The sequence below is a fragment of the Abramis brama genome, assembly GCF_963993115.1.
Source record: "Abramis brama genome assembly, chromosome: 2".
In the NCBI taxonomy this organism is placed as follows: domain Eukaryota; kingdom Metazoa; phylum Chordata; class Actinopteri; order Cypriniformes; family Leuciscidae; genus Abramis; species Abramis brama.
In genome coordinates this window covers 15,339,109-15,365,804 of record NC_139964.1, presented here as the reverse complement: position 1 = coordinate 15,365,804, position 26,696 = coordinate 15,339,109, and the positions used below count along the sequence as shown (strand labels likewise).

At 42.4% G+C, this 26,696-nt stretch overlaps 1 protein-coding gene across 1 annotated transcript in view; it reads left to right on the top strand.

The window, feature by feature from the left end:
• The window catches only part of LOC311077944 (B-cell receptor CD22-like), a gene marked incomplete at its 3' end in the record, with an annotated part of 98,032 nt that extends 71,879 nt beyond the window's left edge, over positions 1 to 26,153 (top strand). Inside the window, exons 3-8 of the mRNA XM_084106589.1 lie at positions 16,893 to 16,911; positions 22,645 to 22,899; positions 23,513 to 23,612; positions 23,788 to 23,914; positions 24,320 to 24,576; positions 26,096 to 26,153. Coding sequence (XP_083962715.1) covers positions 16,893 to 16,911; positions 22,645 to 22,899; positions 23,513 to 23,612; positions 23,788 to 23,914; positions 24,320 to 24,576; positions 26,096 to 26,153 — 816 coding nt within the window. The remainder of the gene's footprint in view (positions 1 to 16,892; positions 16,912 to 22,644; positions 22,900 to 23,512; positions 23,613 to 23,787; positions 23,915 to 24,319; positions 24,577 to 26,095) is intronic.
• Between the last annotated feature and the right edge of the window lie 543 nt (positions 26,154 to 26,696).

Sequence of the window (26,696 nt, the reverse complement as noted above, 5' to 3'; positions counted from 1 at the left end):
GCGTGTCTTTACATGAGAAATGTTAAGAATAGGGTAATTTACTTATACTTGTTTAAATGATGAATATATTAAGGCAAGTATTCATTAGGGACTGTTCGTTCTTTATTTAAGGGGCTACCGGAGGAGTTTTGAGATCTATAATCAAAATAGACTTGACCCTCCCTTCGCCAGCAATACGTTTTTCTATGACCCTCCAAAATGATTGTGAAAAAAGGCATGACCCTCCCTGATAATTTATTGATAACTTCTGTACTGGTTTGCGCTTGGCAAAGATGTCAGATAGCCATTGTTTTTTTACAACCGTGACAAACGACTTACGCCCGTTTCACACATACTCCGTTTTCAGTGCATATTCGGTGCGTATTTTTTCTGCACACATGTTAAGAGGTTAGAGCTTTCACACTGCACACGGATGCGGTCCGTCGATCCGTTCCAGGTGCGGTGCGTATACAGCAGTGCAGAGATCGCTTCTGCACAGTGTCTATTTCTGCTGTGCTGACACAGTGACAGTGCATGGGTCGTGGTCAAAATGAACACAGATTGACATGAAAATAAAATAATCTCACCATAAATGCATTTAATTAAATACCACTATTTTTCAATGTCATCTTTTTACTTTAAGACCGGGGTAAAGCAAGGGAAACTACAATTTACCTCAACAAGGCGACATAATGAACAACACTCGTCTCATTCGTGGAGGTGGAAAAACAAGTTTTGTGAGATACAATATTTATTGCATTACAATTTAAATGCAAAAGAAAAGGCATGAGAATCGGCTGTTTTTGTCAATTTTAAGTTTTAATTTAAAATGTTTGCGATTTTAATATAGGTAGGCTACATGGTTAAATATTTTACCACTTGCTTGAGCAACTTAATATATAAATCTATAAGTAATGCATTGAATAATACGTTGTTTAAATTGTGTTTTAACGTGAATACGTCTATTAAAGAGTGTATGTGTATCAGGGGGGTGGCCCGGTGGCTAGAGCCACTGCCCTTCTGCCCTCATCAGCTGAGGTGCCCCTCTCGCCCCCCTCGCCCCCGTCCCTAACCCTCCAGAGGATTCCCATAAAAACGTTCTGTTATCGCTCCGCTAAAGATCCACTGATTCCGCAAATCCGCTCCATGTTTTCCTGCTCGCTCCGCAGCGTCACTCGTAGACAAGCATGTGCCCGCTCTCCGACGACAGTTTCAGAATAGAATGTCGTCCCATTGACAGGTCGATTACAAATTAAAATCCACATTACAGACAGTGCTTGATCCACGAAATTAGTATTTTGGTAATTTGATTTTGTATTTCTGTCTGTAATGTTTTGCTCCTGGTCTTCAAATAGTGCTAACAACTTGTGCAAAATATCCATGTTCTTGGAAGAAAATTTGAATTCTTGTTCAGTCAAATTATTTTACCTGATCTAATCTAATATAAAAAACACTAATAAATAAATAACATTTTCTGTTGTCGGCAGATTTTGTAGACAAAAAACAATGCCTCCACAAAATTAGAAGACAGAGTGAGAAAGAGCAAAGACAGGTTAAAGCCCATTCAACATTGCAAACATTGATTCAAAGTTCTAGAAAGCCAGTGGGTAAATTATATATAGCCTATAGAATATTTAGCAGACAGTTTTTCACACTTTAACTCCTGCAAATATATTTCTCATTATAATCAATTGCCTTAGTTGATACTAGTATCTATGTATAACATATTTCTAATATTTTAATAAGACCATATTAACATTATGCATAATAAAAAGGTAATATACTATAAATTATCTAAATGAGTTCTAATCTAAACGAATAGTACCTTAGTACAAGGTGGCTAAAGGCACACCCTAAGAAACATTTGCTTTTCACTACTCCCATAGTGTATGATTGCGGAAAAGTATATGTTTGAAAATTGATGAGCAACAGATTTTGTGTGAAAATAAATCATAAAGGTGGTTTGTTAGTTTAAAAATCGTATTAATGTATGAGGTGGCAAGGAGGTACACACGGGGTAAAGCCAGCACGGTATAAAAGACACACAGTATTGATACTTTAGCTAAATTAAAATGCTTTTAATAATGCATAAGTTGATAATTGTTCAAAACAATCACTTTAGCAAAGTTTATACTATTTTTGGGGTTATTTTGATAAATTAAATAAATAATGTTTGTTCAATAAATATACTGTCATCAAAATTTACTTAAAAAATACAGAAACAAAATAATTTTAAAAACTAAAAGATTCTTGAGATCTTTGTATTTAAAACATTTAAAAAAAAATATAAAATATTAGATCAAATTAGTACAGAATCAACTTTGATCAAGTCAAGGATCAGCCAAATTTTCAAGTCCATCATCAAAAGCATTTATGAAAAAAAGTGCTGAGCTGAATTTGTGCCATCGAGTGGTCTAAAAGAGAATTAAGTCAAATGTGCATTTTACCCTGGTGTGACTTTATAACTGTTGTAACCTAATATCATTTCAATTTATACTGTAACTGTATAATATTAAATTAAATGTCTAATTCTTCCATTTAAGATGAGGCAGCTCAGAGAGTGCGGGAGAGCCCACTGAGCATCAGCCAAATCAGACGGTTAAACTGGCTGACAGTAAATACATATCCTAGAGTGTGATAAGAAAGACAGGCATTTAATTATTTAATTGGAAGAGTAATTATAACAACATAAATTGATTTAGCACTAAATCCTAATTGTAATCTAATTGTCCATGATTATAAAAGAGTTGTTATTAATTCTCTATATTAAGATGATACTGCCTCAGAGTCAAACTCCTTATAGTGCCCCCTTTTTTGGTTTAAGCCACTGCCCCTCAAAATGTCTGTGCACGGCCCTGATGTGTATAGAGAGAATCGCAATGCTGACAACTTTTTTTTAAATAAAATTTGCTGATAACTTCTGGATTTGAGAGTAAAATAGTGAGTAAGCGTTTGTGGTACAGCCGCGGATCAGTTACGCACTGCAAACGCAGCATATGTGAAAGCACTATAGCGTGCTGCTCCTGCACCGCATACACACTGCACACAGAATATGTGTGAAACAGGCGTTAACCTCTGCTTTCTCATCTTACACATCACACTCCACTGTTATGGTGGCCATTTCAGTAGATTTACTCACTAACATTGTTGTGGAAACATAATAAGCATGGAAACTAAAATATGGCAGTATCGTGCTACAGCGCACATCAGCTGCAGTTCTGGCGCCTCAGTCCCAATACTGTACCGGCATGTTAATGCAGCGGTAGAGTTACACTCACAGGACACTGCACTTATTCACAATCACAAAGGTTCATTATTTACTTGTGCTTTAAAGCTTTGCTGGGTAAACATTTCATTGGCGTTCTGTGTACGCCTCAAAGTGTGCACGCAGTCAAACAGCGCCAAACTGAACTCATGTAGGGTCAGACCATCTGCTAGCTATGGGAAAAAAATACACAAAACAAGCCACTTTGAAATTAATGTTTTCATGAATACAAAAGTTGGGTGACCCTCCCCTCAACAAAGAATAAAAAGACATGAACCTCCCCTACACTCTCAGAAAAAAAGGTACAAAAGCTGTCACTGTGGCGGTACCTTTTCAAAAGGTACACCTTTGTACCTAAAGAGTGCATATTAGTCCCTCAAAGGTACATATTGGCACCAAAAGTGTACATATTAGTACCTAAATGGTACATATTAGAACCCTTTTGAAGGGTACTGTCCCAGTCACAGCATTTGTACCTTTTTTTCTGAGAGTGTATTTTCCTCCGGTGGTCCATTCCTTAAATACCGAACGGTCCCTTACTTCAATGAGCTCATTGTTTTTGCCTTAAATTATTACATTGTTTCAATTAATACATTTTAGCTAACTGTGATTTTGTATATGTACATTTCTGAAATGCATAACTTAGACAGTTTCCTCTGATAACAGATCACTCTAAACTGTAATGTGGACTCGTGTATTTTCTGTAAAGCTGCTTTGAAATGATGTGTATTGTGAAAAGCGCTACAAATAAATGTGAATTGAATTGAATGCTGTATTATAGATATATGTTATGCTGATGTGGGTCAGAATGGCTCCTCCTCTTCCTCTGATCTTCTTTCTGCTCATGATTCACGGTGAGTCTCTCTTACATTCACATTAGAAACACTCTGATGTTTTATTTAAGGCCTCATGAGCGGCTGATCTGCACTTTCTTCTGTCCTGTTCTCACATATTTCTCTCTGAAACAGGAAGTTTGTGTTGAACTTGTCAAACGCTCGTCCCTTTTAGAAATGTCCAATAGTCTTTTGCTACTTGCTAGTCAGTGTCACATGGTTTAGGGGGAGGGACTTTCTCATTGTTCAGAGCATTTGATTGGACAAAAATCACTGTAGCAGCAGATCATGAATATGTTTGGCTCAAGTTCTCGGAAGTGAATGTGTACATGTTAAATATTTATCATGTCAAAGGAGTTGACTGGCATAAATGAGCTCTGAGCTGATAGATAAGAACTAAAAGCCACAAAACTAATATTCTGATGTCATTGGGTATTTAATAAATCAACTGTGATTATTTTCTTCATCTTATTTTTAGATATTTCATTATTTGAGAGCGCGTCATGTTGTTCATGGCTGATTTCTTGGTTCTCTCTTCACTCTGTCTCTGTACATTTACTTCTGATTTTCTGCAACACCATCCATAAAAGCTCATCAAAAAATCACTGTAGGACAGGGCTGCCAACTTTTGAGTTCCCTTTCGAGGAAACATCACACTTACAAGCGCCAAAACGATATTTATTGTTTTAATTTCATAATAAAATTGACAGAATTTAAAATTAACCAGCTCTGTCTTGGCTGACATGTTGCCAGAGGTGTAAAGTCCAGGTTCAGAAAGTAAAAGTCAATATTTTGTTCACCTGGATTTGTTAATTCAGCAGGAGAGAGAACTAATTAGTGAAATCAGCTGCTGAGTTCATGGGTGGAATAAACATATGGCAGGACTTCTACTTTCTGACCCCTGGACTATACAACTCTGCCCATAGGGAGGCGTTGACCGTTTTGATGATGCCCTGCAGTTTGCCGAGGTCTGCTGTTCTCACGCAATGAATGTTTAGCAATTTTGTTCTGCGTGAGAAAATGTGTGTGTGGCGTGAGAGTGTGGGAAACGTGTCGATTAGAGTCTCAGGCTGAATGTGTGACAGTTCACAGCCCTGCTCTAGCACTAGATCGTGAATATCTTTTGCTCTTGTTCTCGGAAGTGAATGTATATATGTTAAATATTGATTTAGTCATATTCCAGGATGTACAGTTTTTCTGAATTGCTAAAACGTACTCGGTTACTAACGTAACCTCGGTTCTCTCTAGAAGAGGGAACGAGTACTGCGTTTTTATCAAAACGCTACGGGAAAAGTCTCTTTTCACGAAATACTGAAGCAAAAAATTATCCTTAATTTTCATACATGTAAAGCGCGTTGCAGCAGTAGTCAACTATGGCGAGACGGCTTGCTCGCTCATTGGCTGCTCTGCGGCAACTGCATAAGCCTATCGAGCGAGGCCTGAGGTGACGTCAGGCCAATGAGGGCGCTTCGCGCCCTCCTTGCCATTTCCCGCCGAGACGGGTGTGGCTAACCTCTATAAAAGGAGCTCGAAAAGGCTGATTCACTTGATTTTCATAGCCGAAGCGAACCAGAGTGAACCGTACGCACGGCAGAGAACGCAGTACTCGTTCCCTCTTCTAGAGAGAACCGAGGTTACGTTAGTAACCGAGTACGTTCTCTTACGAGAGTCCTCTCGTACTGCGTTTTTATCAAAACGCTACGGGAACCCCTTGTAAAACGCCGTGCGTGCTGGGATAAAAACACCGATCACTGGAAGCTAAGCCAGATGTACAGTGCATAATCACCAGATAGACTCACAAAGAATCCGGGATTAAGGGATGGGGGACCTTAATTCCCTAAACTGTAACGTCCGCAGACGTAAACATGACCTCACAGAGAGAGTCTAGAGACAAGAGGGGATTCCCTCCGTCCTTATATGGTCGCGCCAGCAGACGCGAATATGACATCACATAGACAGGGTGGGGAACCTGAACTGAATGTGGGAAATGTGGGTCTTACACAATTCTGCCCATAAGACAGTCGGTAGCGCGTTGCGCATGCGATTTCAGTGTTCTAGTTAGACAGCTGAATCGACTACACCGATAGTAGCTTAGCCTGCAAGGCGGGAACTTCTAGGTTGTAAAACCTGATAAATGTAGACGGCGAGGCCCAGCCTGCTGCCGTACATATATCCTGTAAGGAAATCCCGCTGGACCAAGCCCACGAGGAGGCAACGCCCCTCGTGGAGTGCGCTCTGACTCCCAATGGGCACTGAATGCCCTTGACAGTATAAGCCAGCGCTATGGCGTCAACTATCCATCTGGATAAGCTCTGTTTCGAAACAGCCATTCCCTTGGAACGTCCACTGAACGAGACAAAAAGCTGCTCAGTCTGTCTGAAGACAGCGGAGCGGGACACGTAAGCTCTTAAAGCCCTAACAGGGCAAAGAAAACTTGAGTCCCCTTCCTCACTTGACCCCGGCAGGGCAGACAGGGAGATAACCTGAGCCCGAAACGGCGTGTTGAGGGACTTTGGCACATAGCCATGCTTAGGTTTGAGTATGACTTTAGAGTCATTAGGTCCAAACTCTAAGCACGCTGGGCTCACGGAGAGCGCGTGCAGGTCGCCTATGCGCTTCACCGAAGCGAGAGCCATCAAAAACACTGTTTTGAAAGACAAATGTTTGAGGCTAATAGATTGGATAGGCTCGAAAGGGGCACCTTTCATGGCCGTCAAGACTGTAGAAAGGTCCCACATAGGAACTGAAGGAGGTCTGGGTGGATTCAGCCTCCTAGCTCCCCTGAGGAAGCGGATGACTAAATCGTTCCTTCCTAGTGACTGACCCAGCTTTGTTCCGGAGAACGCTGTAATAGCCGCCACGTAAACTTTGAGCGTGGAAGGGGATCTGCCCTTATCCAACAGCTCCTGTAGGAAGGAGAGAACCTCCGTCACCTCACAATCGAGAGGTGATAGGCTCCGAGCTGTACACCAGCCGGAGAAAACCGACCACTTTGAGGCATAAAGCCGCCGAGTCGACGGCGCTCTGGCCTGAGTGATGGTATTTATCACTCCCTCTGCGAGGTCAACGGATATCCGTTGAGCGCCCACGCTCGTTAGAGCGCCCAGAAGTCCCCAGGCTTACACCTGATTGGTACCAGCCGTCCGCCAACCAAGGTATCAGGGCTGTCACACAGCTTTGATTGATCTTGAGGCGTAACCGGCCGGACACCCACGCTCCGCGCGGTACTCGCGCTTTCAACCAGAACTGCAGCGGGCGCATGCGGAGCAAGCCCAGCTGGAGAACTGATGATGCTGAGGCCATGAGACCCAGCATCCTTTGAAACTTCCTGAGCGGGGTGAAAGCGCCGCGGTGGAAAGACTTCGCCGCGCGCTGAATGTGCAGCGCGCGCTGTGGCGACAGCCGCGCCGTCATAGACTGCGAGTCCAGAACGATACCCAGAAACGAAATCGTTTGACTGGGGTTCAGTGAACTCTTCGCCCAATTGACCGTGATACCAAGATTCTCGAGGTGATCGAGTAAAATGGTTCTGTGCTCCACGAGCTGAGATCGTGATTGAGCTAGGATCAACCAGTCGTCCAAATAGTTCAGCACTCGCATGCCTCTGAGTCTGAGAGGAGCGAGCGCTGCGTCCATGCATTTCGTAAATGTACGAGGTGCCAGGGACAAGCCGAAAGGCAGGACTGTATACTGGTATGTCTGACCCTCGAAGGCGAATCTCAAGTATCGCCTGTGATGTGACGCTATCTGTATTTGAAAATACGCGTCCTTCAGATCTATCGACATGAACCAGTCTTCTCGGCGAACATGCGCGAGAATTTTGCTGGTCGTGAGCATTTTGAAACTGCGTTTCACTAATACTCTGTTTAGCCGTCTTAGATCCAGAATGGGTCTGATACCGCCGTCCTTTTTGGGGACTAGAAAGTATCTGCTGTATAGTCCCCCTTCGCTTTGAGCTTGGGGAACACGCTCTATCGCCCCTTTGCTTATCAGTTTTGATATTTCGGCGCGAAGTAGGTGTGCTACTTCTGAAACCACCGTAGTCTGGACGCGCGCTGTGAAGCGGGGAGGGCGTCGACAAAACTGTAGCGAGAAGCCTCTCTCTATAATGCCTAGCACCCAGTCCGAAACCCCTGGAAGCGCTGCCCATGCTTCTGCATGGCTGGCTAAGGGCTGGATGCGAAGCGCGCTCTGCTCGCCGTGCGACAGAGGCGCTTCGGGGCGCAATAACGTAGGCATTATGCCTGTGGCATTCGAGGCGGGGGGCGCGCTTATTACAGCGGGCAGAGCGCTCGTCCTCGACCTTACTACAGCGCTTGACTGAGTGAGGGAGGGCTGAGCGGGTCCCGTGGGACTCATGTCTGCGAGTAAATGTGGGCGGGAAGCGGGCACATTCACTGCTTTGGGCGCACTGTCTGACTGAGCAGAGCGAACGCGCACAGGTCTCGTTTTTACAGAGAGCCTGTGGCCTGTGAGACATAGTGTTTGTGCGGGCACTTTCACTATGTTGGAAGCGCAATCGACCTGAGTCGATTTTATGTGCGCGAGCCCTAAGTGTAGGGCTGTGCTTGTGTGTAGAGATGGGCACTGAGGAGTGGGCATCGACACTACACTTATAGCACCATCGGCCGTGGCCGGGACACCAGAAAATACACTCTTTTCGGGATATATCTGGGTAGCCGTAAAAACGGCTTTTGTGTGCAGGCAAGCGGGCGGCTGAGCAGGCTTGCATCTTGCAGAAAACGCTGGAACAGTCGCAAGTCTTGGGACTGAAACAGCGGCGCGCTTGGGTGAGAGACCGGCCGCAGCGGGACTCACACACCTGCGCTTTCCTAGGCGAGCTAGGACTTCTTCGGGGCTTCCGGCTTCACCACAATCCTCGATCGCGGCCCGCGCGGAGCGGGGCGTCGGCTGGTAGAGCGAGAGCGGGGCCCGGAGCTGCGCTGCTGTCGCTGCTGTGAGGATGTGGCCGAAGGCGGGGGCTGAGGCTGAGAGCTCCGCGGAGTCTGTTTTTCACGACCCGCTGCAGAACCAGAGCGCTTCGGGAGGAAGTGCTTGAAGGCTTGAGACGCTTTCTGGGCTTCAGTAAATCTCTCCACGAACTCGGAGAGAGAAGAACCGAAAAGGCCAGCGGAAGACAGCGGGGCGTCGAGAAACGCGTTGCGCTCGGAATCAGCCATCTCCGTGAGCGTCAGCCATAGATGCCTCTCAGCAACAGTGGCGGAAGCCATACACTTTCCCATGGCTTGTGCAGCAGACTTGGTAGCGCGGAGTGTTAGATCTGAAGCGCTCCTCAAATCCGCGATGCAGATAGCCTCAGGTCCCATCTCGTCCAACTTACGGAGGAGATCACCCTGAAATATCTGCAGTGTAGCCATGGTGTGTAGCGCTGACGCGGCCTGCCCAGCGGCGGAGAAAATTCGCGCGAGCAGTGTCGACGTCATGCGGCAGGCTTTTGAAGGCAACACCGGTTTAGTCCGCCGTCCAGCAGAGGGCGGGCAAAGGTGGGTTGCTATCGCCTGTTCCACCGGCGGAAGTGAAAGGTAGCCTCGGTCTTTCGCATTATCCAGGGAGGAAAATGCTGGTGACACAGACGAGCGCGTTCGCGCAGAGAAGGGCGCGTTCCAGGCCTTCGCAACTTCTTCATGCAGCTCAGGAAGAAAAGGAGCGGGCTTTGAATCCGGAGAAGTGCGCTCACCAGGGAGGAAGCTACCATCCAGCCGGGTGCGAGAGGGGAGCTCCGGAGCAGACCACTCGAGGCCGAGGCTCGCCGCGGCCAGCGCGAGTACTCGCATGAGCTCTCTCTCAATGTTGGCTCTCGTAGTGGGCTTGCGGGCAGCAGGCGCGAGATCCTCGGAGCTCGCCCAGTCCTCGCTGCCTGAAGCTAGCAGAGAGCAGGAATCCTTTTCCCCCGACGCGGCCTCGGAACCGACTTCCTGTGATGAAGCGGCGGCAGACTGCGGGCGCTGAGCATCAGGAAGTGATTCGGGAGAAGCCGGTGAAGCAGGCGGGCGAACCGGCGAGCTTAGTCGGGCTGGAGCGGGTTCCGGGACCCGCTGCGAGCGGCGCTTCTTACGGCGCGGCAGCGCGGCGGGGAATGCAGGCTCTGAGAAGAATGCCAGGCGAGTCCGCAGAGTCACCATAGGCAAAAGCTCGCAGTGAGGGCAGCCGCCGTCAGCGAGCGCGAGCGCTGCATGGTCCTCACCCAAACAGGAGACGCAGATGACATGGCGGTCTCCCTCGGTGAGTGGGGCTCGGCACGAGCCGCATGAAGGCATCTTTAAAAAGACGCAGCTCTTTTAGGGGGTGAGTATCGCAAGGCGAACACACACACACACACACAAGAATAGTAAAAGGATAATGAAAGGATATGCGTCGGAAAGCGCAGCAGGTACGGCTGTAGAAGGCGGCGTAGGCCAGCGGCTTCAAGTGGCTCGTCCCGCTGAAGTGCTTGCCTCAGACGACGCTTGCTTCCTCGTGATCCAGCGATGCGTGCGCTTCGCTGAAGAGATGAAAATCAAGTGAATCAGCCTTTTCGAGCTCCTTTTATAGAGGTTAGCCACACCCGTCTCGGCGGGAAATGGCAAGGAGGGCGCGAAGCGCCCTCATTGGCCTGACGTCACCTCAGGCCTCGCTCGATAGGCTTATGCAGTTGCCGCAGAGCAGCCAATGAGCGAGCAAGCCGTCTCGCCATAGTTGACTACTGCTGCAACGCGCTTTACATGTATGAAAATTAAGGATAATTTTTTGCTTCAGTATTTCGTGAAAAGAGACTTTTCCCGTAGCGTTTTGATAAAAACGCAGTACGAGAGGACTCTCGTAAGAGAACACTAAACCCACTTCTCTGAACCAAATTCTCAATAGCCTCAACCAATTTGTTGAATAAATCACTCTTACTGTAAAACATTAAACAAGTTCAGGAAGTTAAAACACTGTTTGCAAATCTCATGCACTCTTTTTGCAAAACACTAAACACATTCTCACTCATTAAAACACATTTCTCACTGTGATGCACTTATGTTTCAAAACGCTAAACACAGGCAGGCTAAAGTTAAACACAACTACAACACAGTTGTCATCGTTTACACACAACGACTCAAAATTGCCCATACACAAAAGAAATATATTTGAAATATATTTTTAGAATATATTTTGAAATATATTTTTGGAATATATGCAAATATTCGAAATTGGCCCAATAAATATATTTTAGTTAAATATATGTTAATACAGTGAGGAAAATAAGTATTTGAACACCCTGCTATTTTGCAAGTTCTCCCACTTGGAAATCATGGAGGGGTCTGAAATTGTCATCGTAGGTGCATGTCCACTGTGAGAGACATAATCTAAAAAAAAAAAATCCAGAAATCACAATGTATGATTTTTTTAACTACTTATTTGTATGATACAGCTGCAAATAAGTATTTGAACACCTGAGAAAATCAATGTTAATATTTGGTACAGTAGCCTTTGTTTGCAATTACAGAGGTCAAACGTTTCCTGTAGTTTTTCACCAGGTTTGCACACACTGCAGGAGGGATTTTGGCCCACTCCTCCACACAGATCTTCTCTAGATCAGTCAGGTTTCTGGGCTGTCGCTGAGAAACACGGAGTTTGAGCTCCCTCCAAAGATTCTCTATTGGGTTTAGGTCTGGAGACTGGCTAGGCCACGCCAGAACCTTGATATGCTTCTTACAGAGCCACTCCTTGGTTATCCTGGCTGTGTGCTTCGGGTCATTGTCATGTTGGAAGACCCAGCCTCGACCCATCTTCAATGCTCTAACTGAGGGAAGGAGGTTGTTCCCCAAAATCTCGCAATACATGGCCCCGGTCATCCTCTCCTTAATACAGTGCAGTCGCCCTGTCCCATGTGCAGAAAAACACCCCCAAAGCATGATGCTACCACCCCCATGCTTCACAGTAGGGATGGTGTTCTTGGGATGGTACTCATCATTCTTCTTCCTCCAAACACGTTTAGTGGAATTATGACCAAAAAGTTCTATTTTGGTCTCATCTGACCACATGACTTTCTCCCATGACTCCTCTGGATCATCCAAATGGTCATTGGCAAACTTAAGACGGGCCTTGACATGTGCTGGTTTAAGCAGGGGAACCTTCCGTTCCATGCATGATTTCAAACCATGACGTCTTAGTGTATTACCAGCAGTAACCTTGGAAACGGTGGTCCCAGCTCTTTTCAGGTCATTGACCAGCTCCTCCCGTGTAGTTCTGGGCTGATTTCTCACCTTTCTTAGGATCATTGAGACCCCACGAGGTGAGATCTTGCATGGAGCCCCAGTCCGAGGGAGATTGACAGTCATGTTTAGCTTCTTCCATTTTCTAATGATTGCTCCAACAGTGGGCCTTTTTTCACCAAGCTGCTTGGCAATTTCCCCGTAGCCCTTTCCAGCCTTGTGGAGGTGTACAATTTTGTCTCTAGTGTCTTTGGACAGCTCTTTGGTCTTGGCCATGTTAGTAGTTGGATTCTTACTGATTGTATGGGGTGGACAGGTGTCTTTATGCAGCTAACGACCTCAAACAGGTGCATCTAATTTAGGATAATAAATGGATTGGAGGTGGACATTTTAAAGGCAGACTAACAGGTCTTTGAGGGTCAGAATTCTAGCTGATAGACAGGTGTTCAAATACTTATTTGCAGCTGTATCATACAAATAAATAGTTAAAAAAAGCATATATTGTGATTTCTGGATTTTTTTTTTAGATTATGTCTCTCACAGTGGACATGCACCTACGATGACAATTTCAGACCCCTCCATGATTTCCAAGTGGGAGAACTTGCAAAATAACAGGGTGTTCAAATACTTATTTTCCTCACTGTATAAGAGGAGGAAGAGTGTGTGTATAAGAGGAGGAAGAGTGTGAGTATAAGAGGAGGAAGAGTGTGTGTATAAGAGGATGAAGAGTGTGTTAGAGGAGGAAGAGTATGAGTTAGAGGAAGAGTGTGTGTATAAGAGGAGGAAGAGTGTGAGTTAGAGGAGGAAGAGTGTGAGTTAGAGGAGGAAGAGTGTGTATAAGAGGAGGAAGAGTATGAGTATAAGAGGAGGAAGAGTGTGAGTACAAGAGGAGGAAGAGTGTGTGTATTAGAGGAGGAAGAGTGAGTATAAGAGGAAGAGTGTGAATATAAGAGGATGAAGAGTGTGAGTTAGAGGAGGAAGAGTATGAGTATAAGAGGAGGAAAAGTGTGTATTAGAGGAGGAAGAGTGTGAGTATAAGAGGAAGAGTGTGAGTATAAGAGGAGGAAGAGTGTGTGTTAGAGGAGGAAGAGTGTGAGTACAAGAGGAGGAAGAGTGTGTGTATTAGAGGAGGAAGAGTGAGTATAAGAGGAAGAGTGTGAGTATAAGAGGAAGAGTGTGAGTATAAGAGGAAGAGTGTGAGTATAAGAGGAGGAAAAGTGTGTATTAGAGGAGGAAGAGTGTGAGTATAAGAGGAAGAGTATGAGTATAAGAGGAGGAAAAGTGTGTATTAGAGGAGGAAGAGTGTGAGTATAAGAGGAAGATTGTGAGTATAAGAGGAGGAAGAGTGTGAGTATAAGAGGACGAGTGTGAGTATAAGAGGAGGAAGAGTGTGAGTTAGAGGAGGAAGAGTATGTGTTAGAGGAGGAAGAGTGTGTGTATTAGAGGAGGAAGAGTGTGAGTTAGAGGAGGAGGAGTGTGAGTAAGAGGAGGAAGAGTGTGTGATAGAGGAGGAAGAGTATGTGTTAGAGGAGGAAGAGTGTGTATAAGAGGAGGAAGAGTGTGTGTGTAAGAGGAGGAAGAGTGTGAGTTAGAGGAGGAAGAGTATGAGTTAGAGGAGGAAGAGTGTGAGTAAGAGGAGGAAGAGTGTGAATATAAGAGGAGGAAGAGTGTGTGTTAGAGGAGGAAGAGTATGAGTTAGAGGAGGAAGAGTGTGTATAAGAGTAGGAAGACTGTGTGTGTAAGAGGAGGAAGAGTGTTGGATAGAGGAGGAAGAGTATGAGTTAGAGGAGGAAGAGTGTGTGTATTAGAGGAGGAAGAGTGAGTTAGAGGAGGAAGAGTGTGAGTAAGAGGAGGAAGAGTGTGTGTGTGTAAGAGGAGGAAGAGTGTGAGTAAGAGGAGGAAGAGTGTGAGTATAAAAGGACGAGTGTGAGTGCAAGAGGAGGAAGAGTATGAGGATGAGAGGAGGAAGAGTGTGAGTATAAAAGGAGGAAGAGTATGAGGATGAGAGGAGGAAGAGTATGTGTATAAGAGGAGGAAGAGTGTGTGTATAAGAGGAGGAAGAATGTGAGTATAAGAGGAGGAAGAGTGTGTGTAAGATGAGGAAGAGTGTGTGTATAAGAGGAAGAGTATGAGTATAGAGGAGGAAGAGTGTGTAAGAGGAGGAAGAGTATGTGTATAAGAGGAGGAAGAGTGTGTATAAGAGGAGGAAGAGTGAGTAAGAGGAGGAAGAGTATGAGTATAAGAGGAGGAAGAGTGTATATAAGAGGAAGAGTGTGAGTATAAGAGGAGGAAGAGTGTGAGTAAGAGGAGGAAGAGTATGTGTATAAGAGGAGGAAGAGTGTGTATAAGAGGAGGAAGAGTGTGAGTAAGAGGAGGAAGAGTGTGTATAAGAGGAGGAAGAGTGTGAGTAAGAGGAGAAAGAGTATGAGTATAAGAGGAGGAAGAGTGTGTATAAGAGGAGGAAGAGTGTGAGTAAGAGGAGGAAGAGTGTGTGTATAAGAGGAGGAAGAGTGTGAGTATAAGAGGAGGAAGAGTGTGTGTAAGATGAGGAAGAGTGTGTGTATAAGAGGAGGAAGAGTATGAGTATAAGAGGAGGAAGAGTGTGTATAAGAGGAGGAAGAGTGTGAGTAAGAGGAGGAAGAATATGTGTATAAGAGGAGGAAGAGTGTGAGTAAGAGGAGGAAGAGTGTGTGTATAAGGGGAGGAAGAGTGTATGTATAAGAAGAGGAAGAGTGTGAGTATAAGAGGAGGAAGAGTGTGTATAAGAGGAGGAAGAGTGTGAGTAAGAGGAGGAAGAATATGTGTATAAGAGGAGGAAGAGTGTGAGTTAGAGGAGGAAGAGTGTGAGTATAAGAGGAGGAAGAGTGTGAGTTAGAGGAGGAAGAGTGTGTGTATAAGGGGAGGAAGAGTGTATGTATAAGAAGAGGAAGAGTGTGAGTATAAGAGGAGGATGAGTGTGAGTTAGAGGAGGAATAGTGTGAGTATAAGAGGAGGAAGAGGAAGAGTGTGAGTTAGAGGAGGAAGAGTGTGAGTATAAGAGGAGGAAGAGGAAGAGTGTGTGAAAGAGGTGATGAACGAGGAGGAAGAGGAAGAGGAAGGTGTGGAGAATGTTGTCAAGGCTGGATCTGCTTCAGGGTTTTTCTCTTCTCCTGCAGAGATGATATTCTCCGGCCGGACCGACATGAAGACGTGAAGCTGAAGCAGAATAAATCTCTCTCACTGACCTTGATTCTGCAGTTGCTCAACTCTTCTGACTGTACTTTACAGTAACATGCTTTTCATTTACAGTGTTTTACTGTAACCTTTTGGGCTTCTGCAGTTGGTCACTGTATTTCACAGTATGCAAATGCTGAATATACAGACATTCCATACTATACAATATTCAGTACAATACTATACAGTACTTGCAGTGCATACAGTATTTATTCACTCACCACTGTCAGGTGTCAGTACTACTTTATTACAGAATTGCAAAATTTGTTTACTTTGTTACAATATATAAATAAATATTTCTCCTGTAACTGCTCTGGATTCTGTGTTCTCCATTCTTCATGTAGTGTCTAACGAATGATCTGTAGTGTTTCTAATATTGACTGATGTGTGTAAGATCTGAAAGCATTGTTTGATTTTGCCAGAAGAGTCAGAGATTCTCTGAATGAGTTTTGAACATTTGCTTTTGTGTTTAAGGTTTTGAGAAAGTGAGTGATGGTTTCAAGAAATGTGTTTTAGCAATTCAGAAAAACTGTAATTGTGCAGCTTGTTGTTTTTGGCTGATTTCTTGGTTCTCTCTTCACTCCTCTGTCTTAAAGTAATTCACACTGAGATTATTTATTCACATTTATCTTATATTTCCTGTAATGAGTCGCTGTTTTCAAATAGTAATAAAGTATTGCCATGTTTTCATGGCCCAATATAACAGATAAAACAACATTTACAGTTTGATGAATTCTGTGTTTCAGGGGTTTCTAGTGATGATAAAGGTTGGGGTGTGAGTTACAGTCCTTCACACATCTGTGCACTAAAGGACTCAACAGTGATAATGAGATGCACTTATACATACCCTACTGGACATCAGGTCATGAAAGTGTTCTGGACCAAAAACCCTGTGCCTCCAGATCTGTCTGAGGACCCTGAATACAGTCAGAGGCTTCAGTATCTGGGAGATAAACAGCAGAACTGCACCGTCAGACTGAGTCATGTGACACTGAAGGATTCACACATGTACTGTTTCAGATTCATCACTGATATAGACAAATGGACTGGTGATCCTGGAGTGACTCTTACTGTCACAGGTGACTTTGATGAGGTTCATCTCTTCTTCTGTGCATTATGTTGAATAATAATCAGTGTATGACAGCAGCACTAGATATAATGTGTGTGTTGTGTTCAGATCTTCAGGTGGAGTCTCCTGAGAGAGTGACAGAGGGAGATTCAGTCACTCTGAGATGTAAAAGCAGCTGCGCTCTGACTGACAGAGCAACATTCATCTGGTCCAGAAACTCACAGCCATTAACTGAGAGAAGAGACAGAAACAATGAACTCCTGCTGCAGTCAGTCAGAAGAGAGGATTCAGGCAGATATAGCTGTGCTGTAGTCGGACACACTCACATCTCTCCTGAGGTTCAGCTCAATGTCATGTGTGAGTACAGATTGACTTTCTCTCTTTAACCCTCATGCACTTTAGATTTCTGGTCCAGGTCAAACTGACCGTAATTGTAAATTCCCCAAAAATCACACTATGAAAAAAAAATAAAAAATAAAAAAATCAGGTAGCCTACAAATAATGAACTTTTAATATCAATACTTTTCACACATTACAAAGACTAAATATCTGCATTTATGGTTTATAAAAAAGTTTTTAACCACTAAGACTGCCCCTCCCCAACACCCGTGGGACACTTGCCATTATACATTTATAACAATAATATCTTAGTCTAACTGAAGTAATCTTGACAAACTATATAGCATTTGAAAGTGTTCAGACTGTAGTTTTCATATTTGGCGACTGATTTTCAAAAGATGTAGTGTCGAATTATAACACATGCTCTCATTCTTTATGTATCTTTTTATATGTTTTAGAGATTGAATTCAAATCAAATATTAACATTACTTCCCAAACAAGATCACTCAATCCATATATGGAAATCGAGTCCTTATATGGTCACCAGAGGAGTGTGGATTCATCTAGTGGAAAAGTTTGTTTTTCAAATATAAAACTTGTTGAAATGTTTTCAGTGTGAGCATCAGTTATTTTTGAACACTTTCATCTCGTTTTAACAAAACCGTGATAATATTGATAATCACGATAATTTTGGTCACTATTATTGTGATATGAACTTGCAAAGATCGGGCCTTAAAGAAAATCCCGAGCTTTCCAATCGTTCGGGATACGAAAATACAATCTTTACGAGATGACTTGAACGCACAACAACGAGTAGGCACACTTTCCCAGTGTTATCCAATATCCTTCCTCACTATGTGGGAACAAGTAGGAACAGCAGTGATTGACTTCTCTGTGTAAAGCCCTCTCCTTCTCCAAGGGTGGGGGGGATCAGGCGGTTTACACGAGGCGCTGGAAGACAGTGTTTGTGGCGTTTTTCTTAGGGATCCCAATTCATCAATCACTGACGTAACTGTTACGATCAGCTCGTTTCAAGCCAAAACACAAAAGAGGGATCAAGCAGAAACGAAAAGTAATAATAATAATAAACAGAAGTCTAGGGATAAGGGAAAACAAAGAAATGACAAACAACTATGACAAAATCTTGAGGCTACATGTGTAAGAAAACATAAGAAAGAGTCACTCATGAGGAGAGCTTCCCTACAGAGTGCCTGCCCTAAATAAGGCACAACACTCTTATATACTCGAACTAATTAGCAATTAGCATGAGGAAAGCCAATCAGGAACTCCCACGACCTGCACCAATAGAATCAGGAGACTCAGGGTTGTCACACCTCCCACTCAAAAAGAGGTTCTCAAAAAAAAAAAAAAAGACAAAAGAGAGAGAGAAAAAAAATGGTACAAATGCAAAACAACCATTTAAATGTGACTGTACAATAACTTTAATACTCATCTCCATAAATCCCGCTCCATTTCGCTCCCGGAATCCTGGGCCCTAGGACATCAGAGAGAGAAAAAGGAGAAAGAAGAGAGAGAGAGAAGAAAAGATACCAGACACTACTGGGACAGCTTACATCCTTGAGAGAGCATCAGCAATTATGTTATCCTTGCCACGTATGTGTTTTAATCTGTAAGTGGAAAGGTTGTAGAATAAGGCTCCATCTCATAATTCTCTGATTCTTACCGCGCATTCGATCTAAGAAAGTCAACAGATTATGGTCAGTGTATACCGTAATAGGACCACAGACCGAGCTCAGATAGACCGAGCAGAGGCGGACAGAGTACACAGCTACATTACTTGAGTAAAAGTACAGATACCCCTTGCTAAATTTTACTCAAGTACAAGTAAAAGTACTACAGTCAGATGTCTACTTAAGTAAAAGTACTAAAGTACTTGTTTTTAAAAGTACTTGAGTATCAAGAGTACAAGAGTACATTTTCTAAATATTGCATTACTACTGCCACAGTGCTTACATTGGTAAACACAGCAAACACTTGAAGCGAAAACTATCATTAACTTGTTCAGAAAATTGAAATAGTCTGGCGAGGTGGGGGCACGGTTTGGCACATTCCCGGGATGCGATCTTTTTTTCCCCAGGATGGTAGGGGAAGACTCATGAATATTCATTAGGGAAGTCATCCCTGATTGGTCTGATGACCTACCCCTAACCCCACCCCTAAACCTACCCGTCACTTGGGTTAAGACCAATCAGGGGTGACTTCCCTAATGGATATTCATGAGTCTTCCCCTACCATCCTGGGAAAAAAAATATTGCTCCCGGGATGGACCTGCTGCGTCTCCATCCATTGTTTCGTCCATGGTTTCGTCTCTTATCTAAATATGACCATGGAGTTGACTTTGGCGGAAAGCGGATTGCTGATAGGCTGTCCCAATCAGTGGCGCCTGCACAATCCAATCACATTTGAGAGGGTTTCCGAGATGTTTATTTTTTCCTTTATTTATTTTTTTTTTTTTAGAAGAAGTAACGGGTACTCACAGTTATGGATAGAAATGTAGTGGAGTAAAGAGTACAATATTTGCCTCTCAAATGTACTTGAGTAAAGTCATGAGTACTCCCCAAAAATCATACTCGAGTAAAGTACAGATCCCTCAAAATTGTACTTAAGTACTGTACTCAAGTAAATGTACTCAGTTACTGTCCGGCTCTGAGACTGAGCTCAGATAGACCTCGAAATTTCGAACGGCTAAAATAAGGGCTAATGCCTCTTTTTCCACCGTAGAATACACTTGATGGTGACGATTTAATTTTTTGGAAAAATAACCGACTGGATGTTCAATTCCATTAGAATCCTCTTGTAAAAGAACAGCGCCAGCACCATAAGCGCTAGCATCAACTGCAAGTAGAAAATGCTTCTCAAAATTAGGAGTAGCCAACATAGGAGCATTGGCCAATAAAGATTTGGCATTCTCAAAGTAACACTGACATTGCTCTGATTAGGGTTGTTCCGATTCCGATACTAGTATCGGAAATGCCGCCGATACCAATAAAAATTCTAGCATCGGTATCGGCGAGTACATCTACCCATGTACCGATCTGATACCATTTTATTAGGGATACTTCACTTTAAAATGAAAATTCTGTCATCATTTACTCACCCTCAAGTTGTTTCAAACCTGTATGAATTTCTTTCTTCTGCTGCACAGAAAGATAGATATTTTGAAGAATGTCAGTAACCAAACAGTTAACTGGAACCATTGACTTCCATAGTAGGAAAAAAAAGTACTAGTCAATGGTTCCAGTTAACTGTTTGGTTACTGACAATCTTCAAAATATCATCTTTTGTGTTCAGCAGAAGAAAGAAATTCATACAGGTTTGAAACAATTTGAGGGTGAGTAAATGATGACAGAATTTTCATTTTAAAGTGAAGTATCCCTTTAAACAATACCTAGTTATGCACGCTAGCTTTGCTTTACGCTGCAAATCAGAGACCAATTCTTCTTCACTGCTCTAAACAGTGGTTGCTTGTGGCAACACAGGAAGTTGTGCTGTTGGCACAAGCAACCACTGTTTAGAGCAGCGAAGAAGAAATGAAAACACAAATTATCAAATGCAGGCGCGCGGCAAGCGCATAATAATGTAAGAGACGCTGGCGCCCAACATCAAATGGCAAACGTAATGAAAACGGAACAAAACTGCGCTACTCGTTATTTTGTGCTTCACGGACCATTAAACAGTTTGGAACAATGCAGCGTGAGCCGATCTTGATCAAGCTACACTGTTGCTACACAGCGCTAAGAGATCCAGTAAAGAAAGCATTTGAATTCGCCACTGAAGTAACTTAATAACATCGCTGTGAGATCTAGTGAGAAACATTCACATTTCTCCGCTATTAACGGATCAAACAGCGCTGACGTGGAAACCAGGAACATTGTGCTTTCAAGTAACGTTACGTTGGTTTTATTTTGACATTGGTTTTATTTTGACATTATGAATAAAATTGCTGCCCTCAAATGTTAATCTGAAATAAAATAAACCTTTGTTTATAACTAGCCTACTACAATATTACATTTCATTTTTTTTATAAGGAGCTGTTTTGTTTTATATGTCAATTATAGCTCCATCATTGCTCAAAGTAAAAAATGATCATACTTTATGATGTTAGTTTTAATAAAAAAAATAAAAAATGTAAATCAAGGAAATTTCTCTGGCATTTCTTTCTTTTTGCTGTATTGAAAACGTACCGAACCGTACCACCAGTGTATAGTATCGAACCGAACCGTGAATTTTGTGGACTGTTACACCCCTATTATTCATATATAATTTTTTAGATTCCTAGATTTATTTGTTGCACTTTTTTTATACAGTTATATTGTAAAACTAAAATACCTTTTATAAAATAATTCTATCAATTCATACAGGGCTAGTATGAATTGCAGCTGTATAGATACACACCCAGGTATCGGATTAGTACTCGGTATCGGCCGATACCCTGAGTCCAGGTATTGGAATCGGTATCGGGAAGGAAAAAAGGGTATCGGAACATCTCTAGCTCTGACCATTGAAAGGGTCTCTTAGGGCTTAATAAATCAGTCAGAGGGGCAACTACATTTGCAAAATTATGACAAAAACCTCTGTAGTAACCCATCCAGAGAAAGCTGGAAGACAGTGTTTGTGGCGTTTTTCTTAGGGATCCCAATTCATCAGTCACTGACGTAACTCATAGTGACGACTGAATGGGAACGTCTAGGTTACTAATGTAACTCCTGTTCCCTGAAGGAGGGAAGGGAGAAGTTACGTCCCTTTGCCACAATGCCTGTGTTCACCGTTGAGTAATCGAGCACCACTACAGGGGGTGGAACTGAGACACGAGGAAAGGAAACGAGGATACACAAATAAGAAATGAGAAGCGCTATATTTGTATATTGGAATATTCTTGATCACTGGAGCGTCACTTCAAACCGTCAACAGCTGCGATCAAGTTGTTAAAGTTTGGTTATTTAAGAAATTCATACATAATAAAGATAAAGCAAGATGTCCTGTTGATATACGTTTGATATATAATTTATATAAACTGCAAAGGTAAAGCATAAATAAAAATGATTGTGCATGTGAAGGGAATTGAGAGAATTGAGATGCTGAGTTTGATCGGTTTCTGGGTCACAGGCTGGAGGACGGAGGAGCGAGGAAATGAGGAAGCATCAATTTGAATATTGAGAAGCACCCATAAACTTTCCCGCGATTCCAACGTCTTCATTTTCTTTCCTTGCAACCTTCCCTCACATCCTACAGGGGGATGTGTTTTAGCCTTAAACAGTGAAAAATTAAACTGGGATGTTTGCTGAAATTGTCCAATAATAACCAACTGCAGCCTTTCTTAGAACATTTTCCACCAGCCGTCTCTGATAAATACTTTTACCTGACATCTGTATATCCTCCAGTGAAACCTGTGATCTCCATCAGTCCATCTGGTGTAATAGTGGAGGGAGATTCAGTGACTCTGAACTGCATCAGTGACTCAAACCCTCCTGCAGAAATCAGCTGGATTAAAGGAGGAACGATTGTAGGATCTGGAAGAATCTACAGCATCTCAAAGATCAGCTCTAATGACAGTGGAGAATACAAGTGCAAGTCCATCAATGAACATGGAGAGAAATACTCTGATGCTGTGACTTTAAACATCATGTGTGAGTTAATGATGGTTCAGTAACTATGACATTAAATCCTCGAAACATCTGTGATGTTAAGTTTAAAATGATTGTTAATGATATCAATATTTATCTGTGTTAGATCCTCCCAGGAACGTCTCAGTGTCCATCAGTCCATCTGGTGTAATAATGGAGGGAGATTCAGTGACTCTGAACTGCATCAGTGACTCAAACCCTCCTGCAGAAATCAGCTGGTTTAAAGGAGGAACGATTGTAAGATCTGGAAGAATCTACAGCATCTCAAAGATCAGCTCTGATGACAGTGGAGAATACAAGTGCAAGTCCATCAATGAACATGGAGAGAAATACTCTGATGCTGTGACTTTAAACATCATGTGTGAGTTTTATGAATCAAATTTTCATTTTTCATACCTTCTACTTGACACAGATCCTCCAATAAATCCTGTGATTGCATCAGTCCATCTGGGGAAATAATGGAGGGTAATTCATAAGTCTGATGTCAAATTTAATTTGATTGTTAATGTTTTTGTTTTTTTTCTGTATTAGATCCTCCCAGGAGCGTCTCAGTGTCCATCAGTCCATCTGGTGTAATAGTGGAGGGAGATTCAGTGACTCTGAACTGCATCAGTGACTCAAACCCTCCTGCTCTGAACTTCAGCTGGATTAAAGGAGGAACGATTGTAGGATCTGGAAGAATCTACAACATCGCAAATATCAGCTCTGATGACAGTGGAGAATACAAGTGCAAGTCCTTCAATGAATATGGAGAGAAATACTCTGATACTGTGACTTTAAACATCATGTGTGAGTAAATGATCGTTTACACATTGTTCAAAAACTTCAAATTCATAATTTTCTAATATTTATAGTGAGTCTCAGAGATCAGACTAACTGTAACTGTCACAGGTGAAGCTTTTATTAACACACTCCTGTATCTTCACATCATTCATCAGTTTGGAAAGTTAATTATGATGATCTTCCTCTTTCAGTTCATCATGTTGCTGGTGGGAATGTGATTATGATCACAGCGGCATCTGGAGGATTATTCATCATCATCATCTTCATCATCATCTTCATACTGTTTATAATGTGAGCTCAATAAAAAACGGCAGTGATTGTATAAGTTCACTTTTGTTCTAATGTAAAAGAAAATGGCTAATTTGTTTGATTATTAGTAATCATTAAAAACAATGTTTTATTTACATATTTTCTCTTAATTTAATACATTCCGTCCATATGCTGTTAATGTCTGTGATTATAACAGGAAGAAACAAAGGAGTGTTAAAGCTGAAGATCAAACAGTGAAAGAGGTAAATCATCCAAACACAAGACGACTTTACAGAAGCAGAAAATCAGTTGATCAGCCGTTATCTGTGTCTCAGACTGTGACTGTACGAACTGATAGGAAACTAACATTATCAAAGACTTTATCAACACAATCCAGAAAAGAAAAAAAAATCATTAAATAAAACTGAAGAAAACATTTAACTAATTTTTCCATGGTTTAATGGAATACTTTTAAATTTAGTGTTTCAATATAGGTTGGTCTAATTGCATAATCATTTACATATACTGTGATGAATGAACATGTCACTTCATTTACTCATTCTGCCCTACTCTTTCCCACTCCGTGTGTGAATCAATGAAATATACATGTATTTTACATCACTACATTGATTTGATCTAACCTGATACTTGATCTGAAAAGTCTGAGGAAAACTCCTTTAGACTGAGAATCTTCAGATCAAACTGATTTACATGTCTTAATAATAATTACAAATTTTCTTGCATTTCAGAATGATCTCAATTCTGATGCCTCACAGAGTGTTTCAGTCCATGATAAGCCTCTTTCTGAACAAAATTCAGCCAATGATTCTCTGTATGCCAGTGTGAAACCCAAAAGGATCAGAGGAAAAACTCCTGAATCCAGAGATACTGAGGATATTCTGTACACAACTGTCCGACATCACAGAAAACCAGAGACGAAGAGAGCAGAGGAGAATGAATGTCAATATGATGATATAAGAGTTCATCAGCCTGATGCTGCAGTGAGGTGAGAAAAAAACAACTTAACCAGCTTAACCAATACCAATTTAACCAGTACTAACTTAACTAGTACCAACTGAACCAGCACCAACTGAACCAGTACCAACTTAACCAGCACCAACCTAACCAGTACTAACTTAACCAGCACCAACTTAACCAGCACTAACTTAACCAGTGCAACTTAACCAGTACCAACTTAACCAGTGCCAACTTAACCAGTACTAATTTAACCAGTGCATCTTAACCAGTACCAACTTAACCAGAACCAACTTAACCAGTACTAACTTAACCAGTACCAACTTAACCAGTACCAACTTAACCAGTGCCAACTTAACCAGTGCCAACTTAACCAGCACCAACTTAACCAGTACTAATTTAACCAGTGCAACTTAACCAGTACCAATTTAATCAGTACTAACTTAACCAGTGCAGTTTAACCAGTGCAACTTAACCAGTGCAACTTAACCAGCACCAACCTAACCAGTACTGACTTAACCTTTACCAACTTAACCAGTACCAACTTAACCAGAACCAACTTAACCAGCACCAACTTATCCTTTACCAACTTAACCAGTACCAACTTAACCAGAACCAACTTAACCAGTGCCAACTTAACCAGTACTAATTTAACCAGTGCAACTTAAACAGTACCAATTTAATCAGTACTAACTTAACCAGTGCAACTAACCAGTACCAACTTAACCAGAACCAACTTAACCAGCACCAACTTAACCTTTACCAACTTAACCAGTACCAACTTAACCAGTACCAACTTAGCCAGCAACAACTTAACCAGTACTAATTTAACCATTGCAACTTAACCAGAACCAACTTAACCAGTACTAACTTAACCAGCACCAACGTAACCTGTACTGACTTAACCAGTGCAACTTAACCAGTACCAACTTAACCAGCACAAACCAAACCAGCTTAACCAGCACCAACTTAACCAGTATCAACATAACCAGTACCAGCTTATCCAGCACCATATTAACCTGTACCAACTTAACCAGCTTAACCATTACCAACTTAACAGCACCAACTTAACCAACTTAACCAGCACCAACCTAACCAGCTTAACCAGCATCAACATAACCAGTACCAGCTTTACCACCACCAACTTAACCAGTACCAGCTTAACCAGTACCAACTTAACCAGCACCAATTTAACCAGTACCAGCTTAACCACCACCAACTTAACCAGTACCAGCTTAACCAGTACCAACTTAACCAGCACCAATTTAACCAGTACCAGCTTAACCAGTACCAACATAACCAGTGCCAACCTGACCAGTACCAACTTAACCAGTTTAACCAGCACTAATTTAACCAGTACCAACTTAACCAGTACCAGCTTAAACCAGTTCCAACTTAACCAGCACCATCTTAACCAGCACCAACTTAACCAGTACCAGCTTAACCAGCACCATCTAAATAACCACAGATCATTTAATATGATATAATATGACTATAATCATTTAATGGGCTATAATATTGTTGTGCTCCTGTTTGTTTTGATTTTTTAGGCAATCAACTGTTCAGATTGTGGAAGATGCATCAGTGATCTACAGCAGCGTCAAATGAGTGATAGAGACCAGCGAACACAAAGCCTGTGTTCAATCATTTAATGAACGATTGTTGGAATGTTGGACCAACTTAACCAGTACCAGCTTAACTAGCACCAATTTAAGCATCTATCTTAACAACCACAGATCATATAATCTGGGCTATAATATTGTTGTGCTCCTGTTTGTTTAGATTTTTTAGGCGATCAACTGTTCAGATTGTGGAAGATGCATCAGTGATCTAGAGCAGCGTCAAATGAGTGATAGAGGCCAGCAAACACACAGCCTTTGTTTAATCATTTAATGAACGATTGTTAGATGATTGTTTAGTTGTGGAATAAGTTACCTATCTGTTCAGATCACAACCAATATAAACATGTTCATCACCCACATTAAAGGGGGTCGCACACTAGACGAGAAGCACAGCGCCACGTCTTTAAAATTCGAACACATTATTCTCTGTGAGTGTACACACACCAACGGCACCATTCGGCATCTGTCCGCGGCGCTCAGTTACGGCTCAGGACCTGGTTCACAATCCTGCCGCGCCACAGAGCACCAT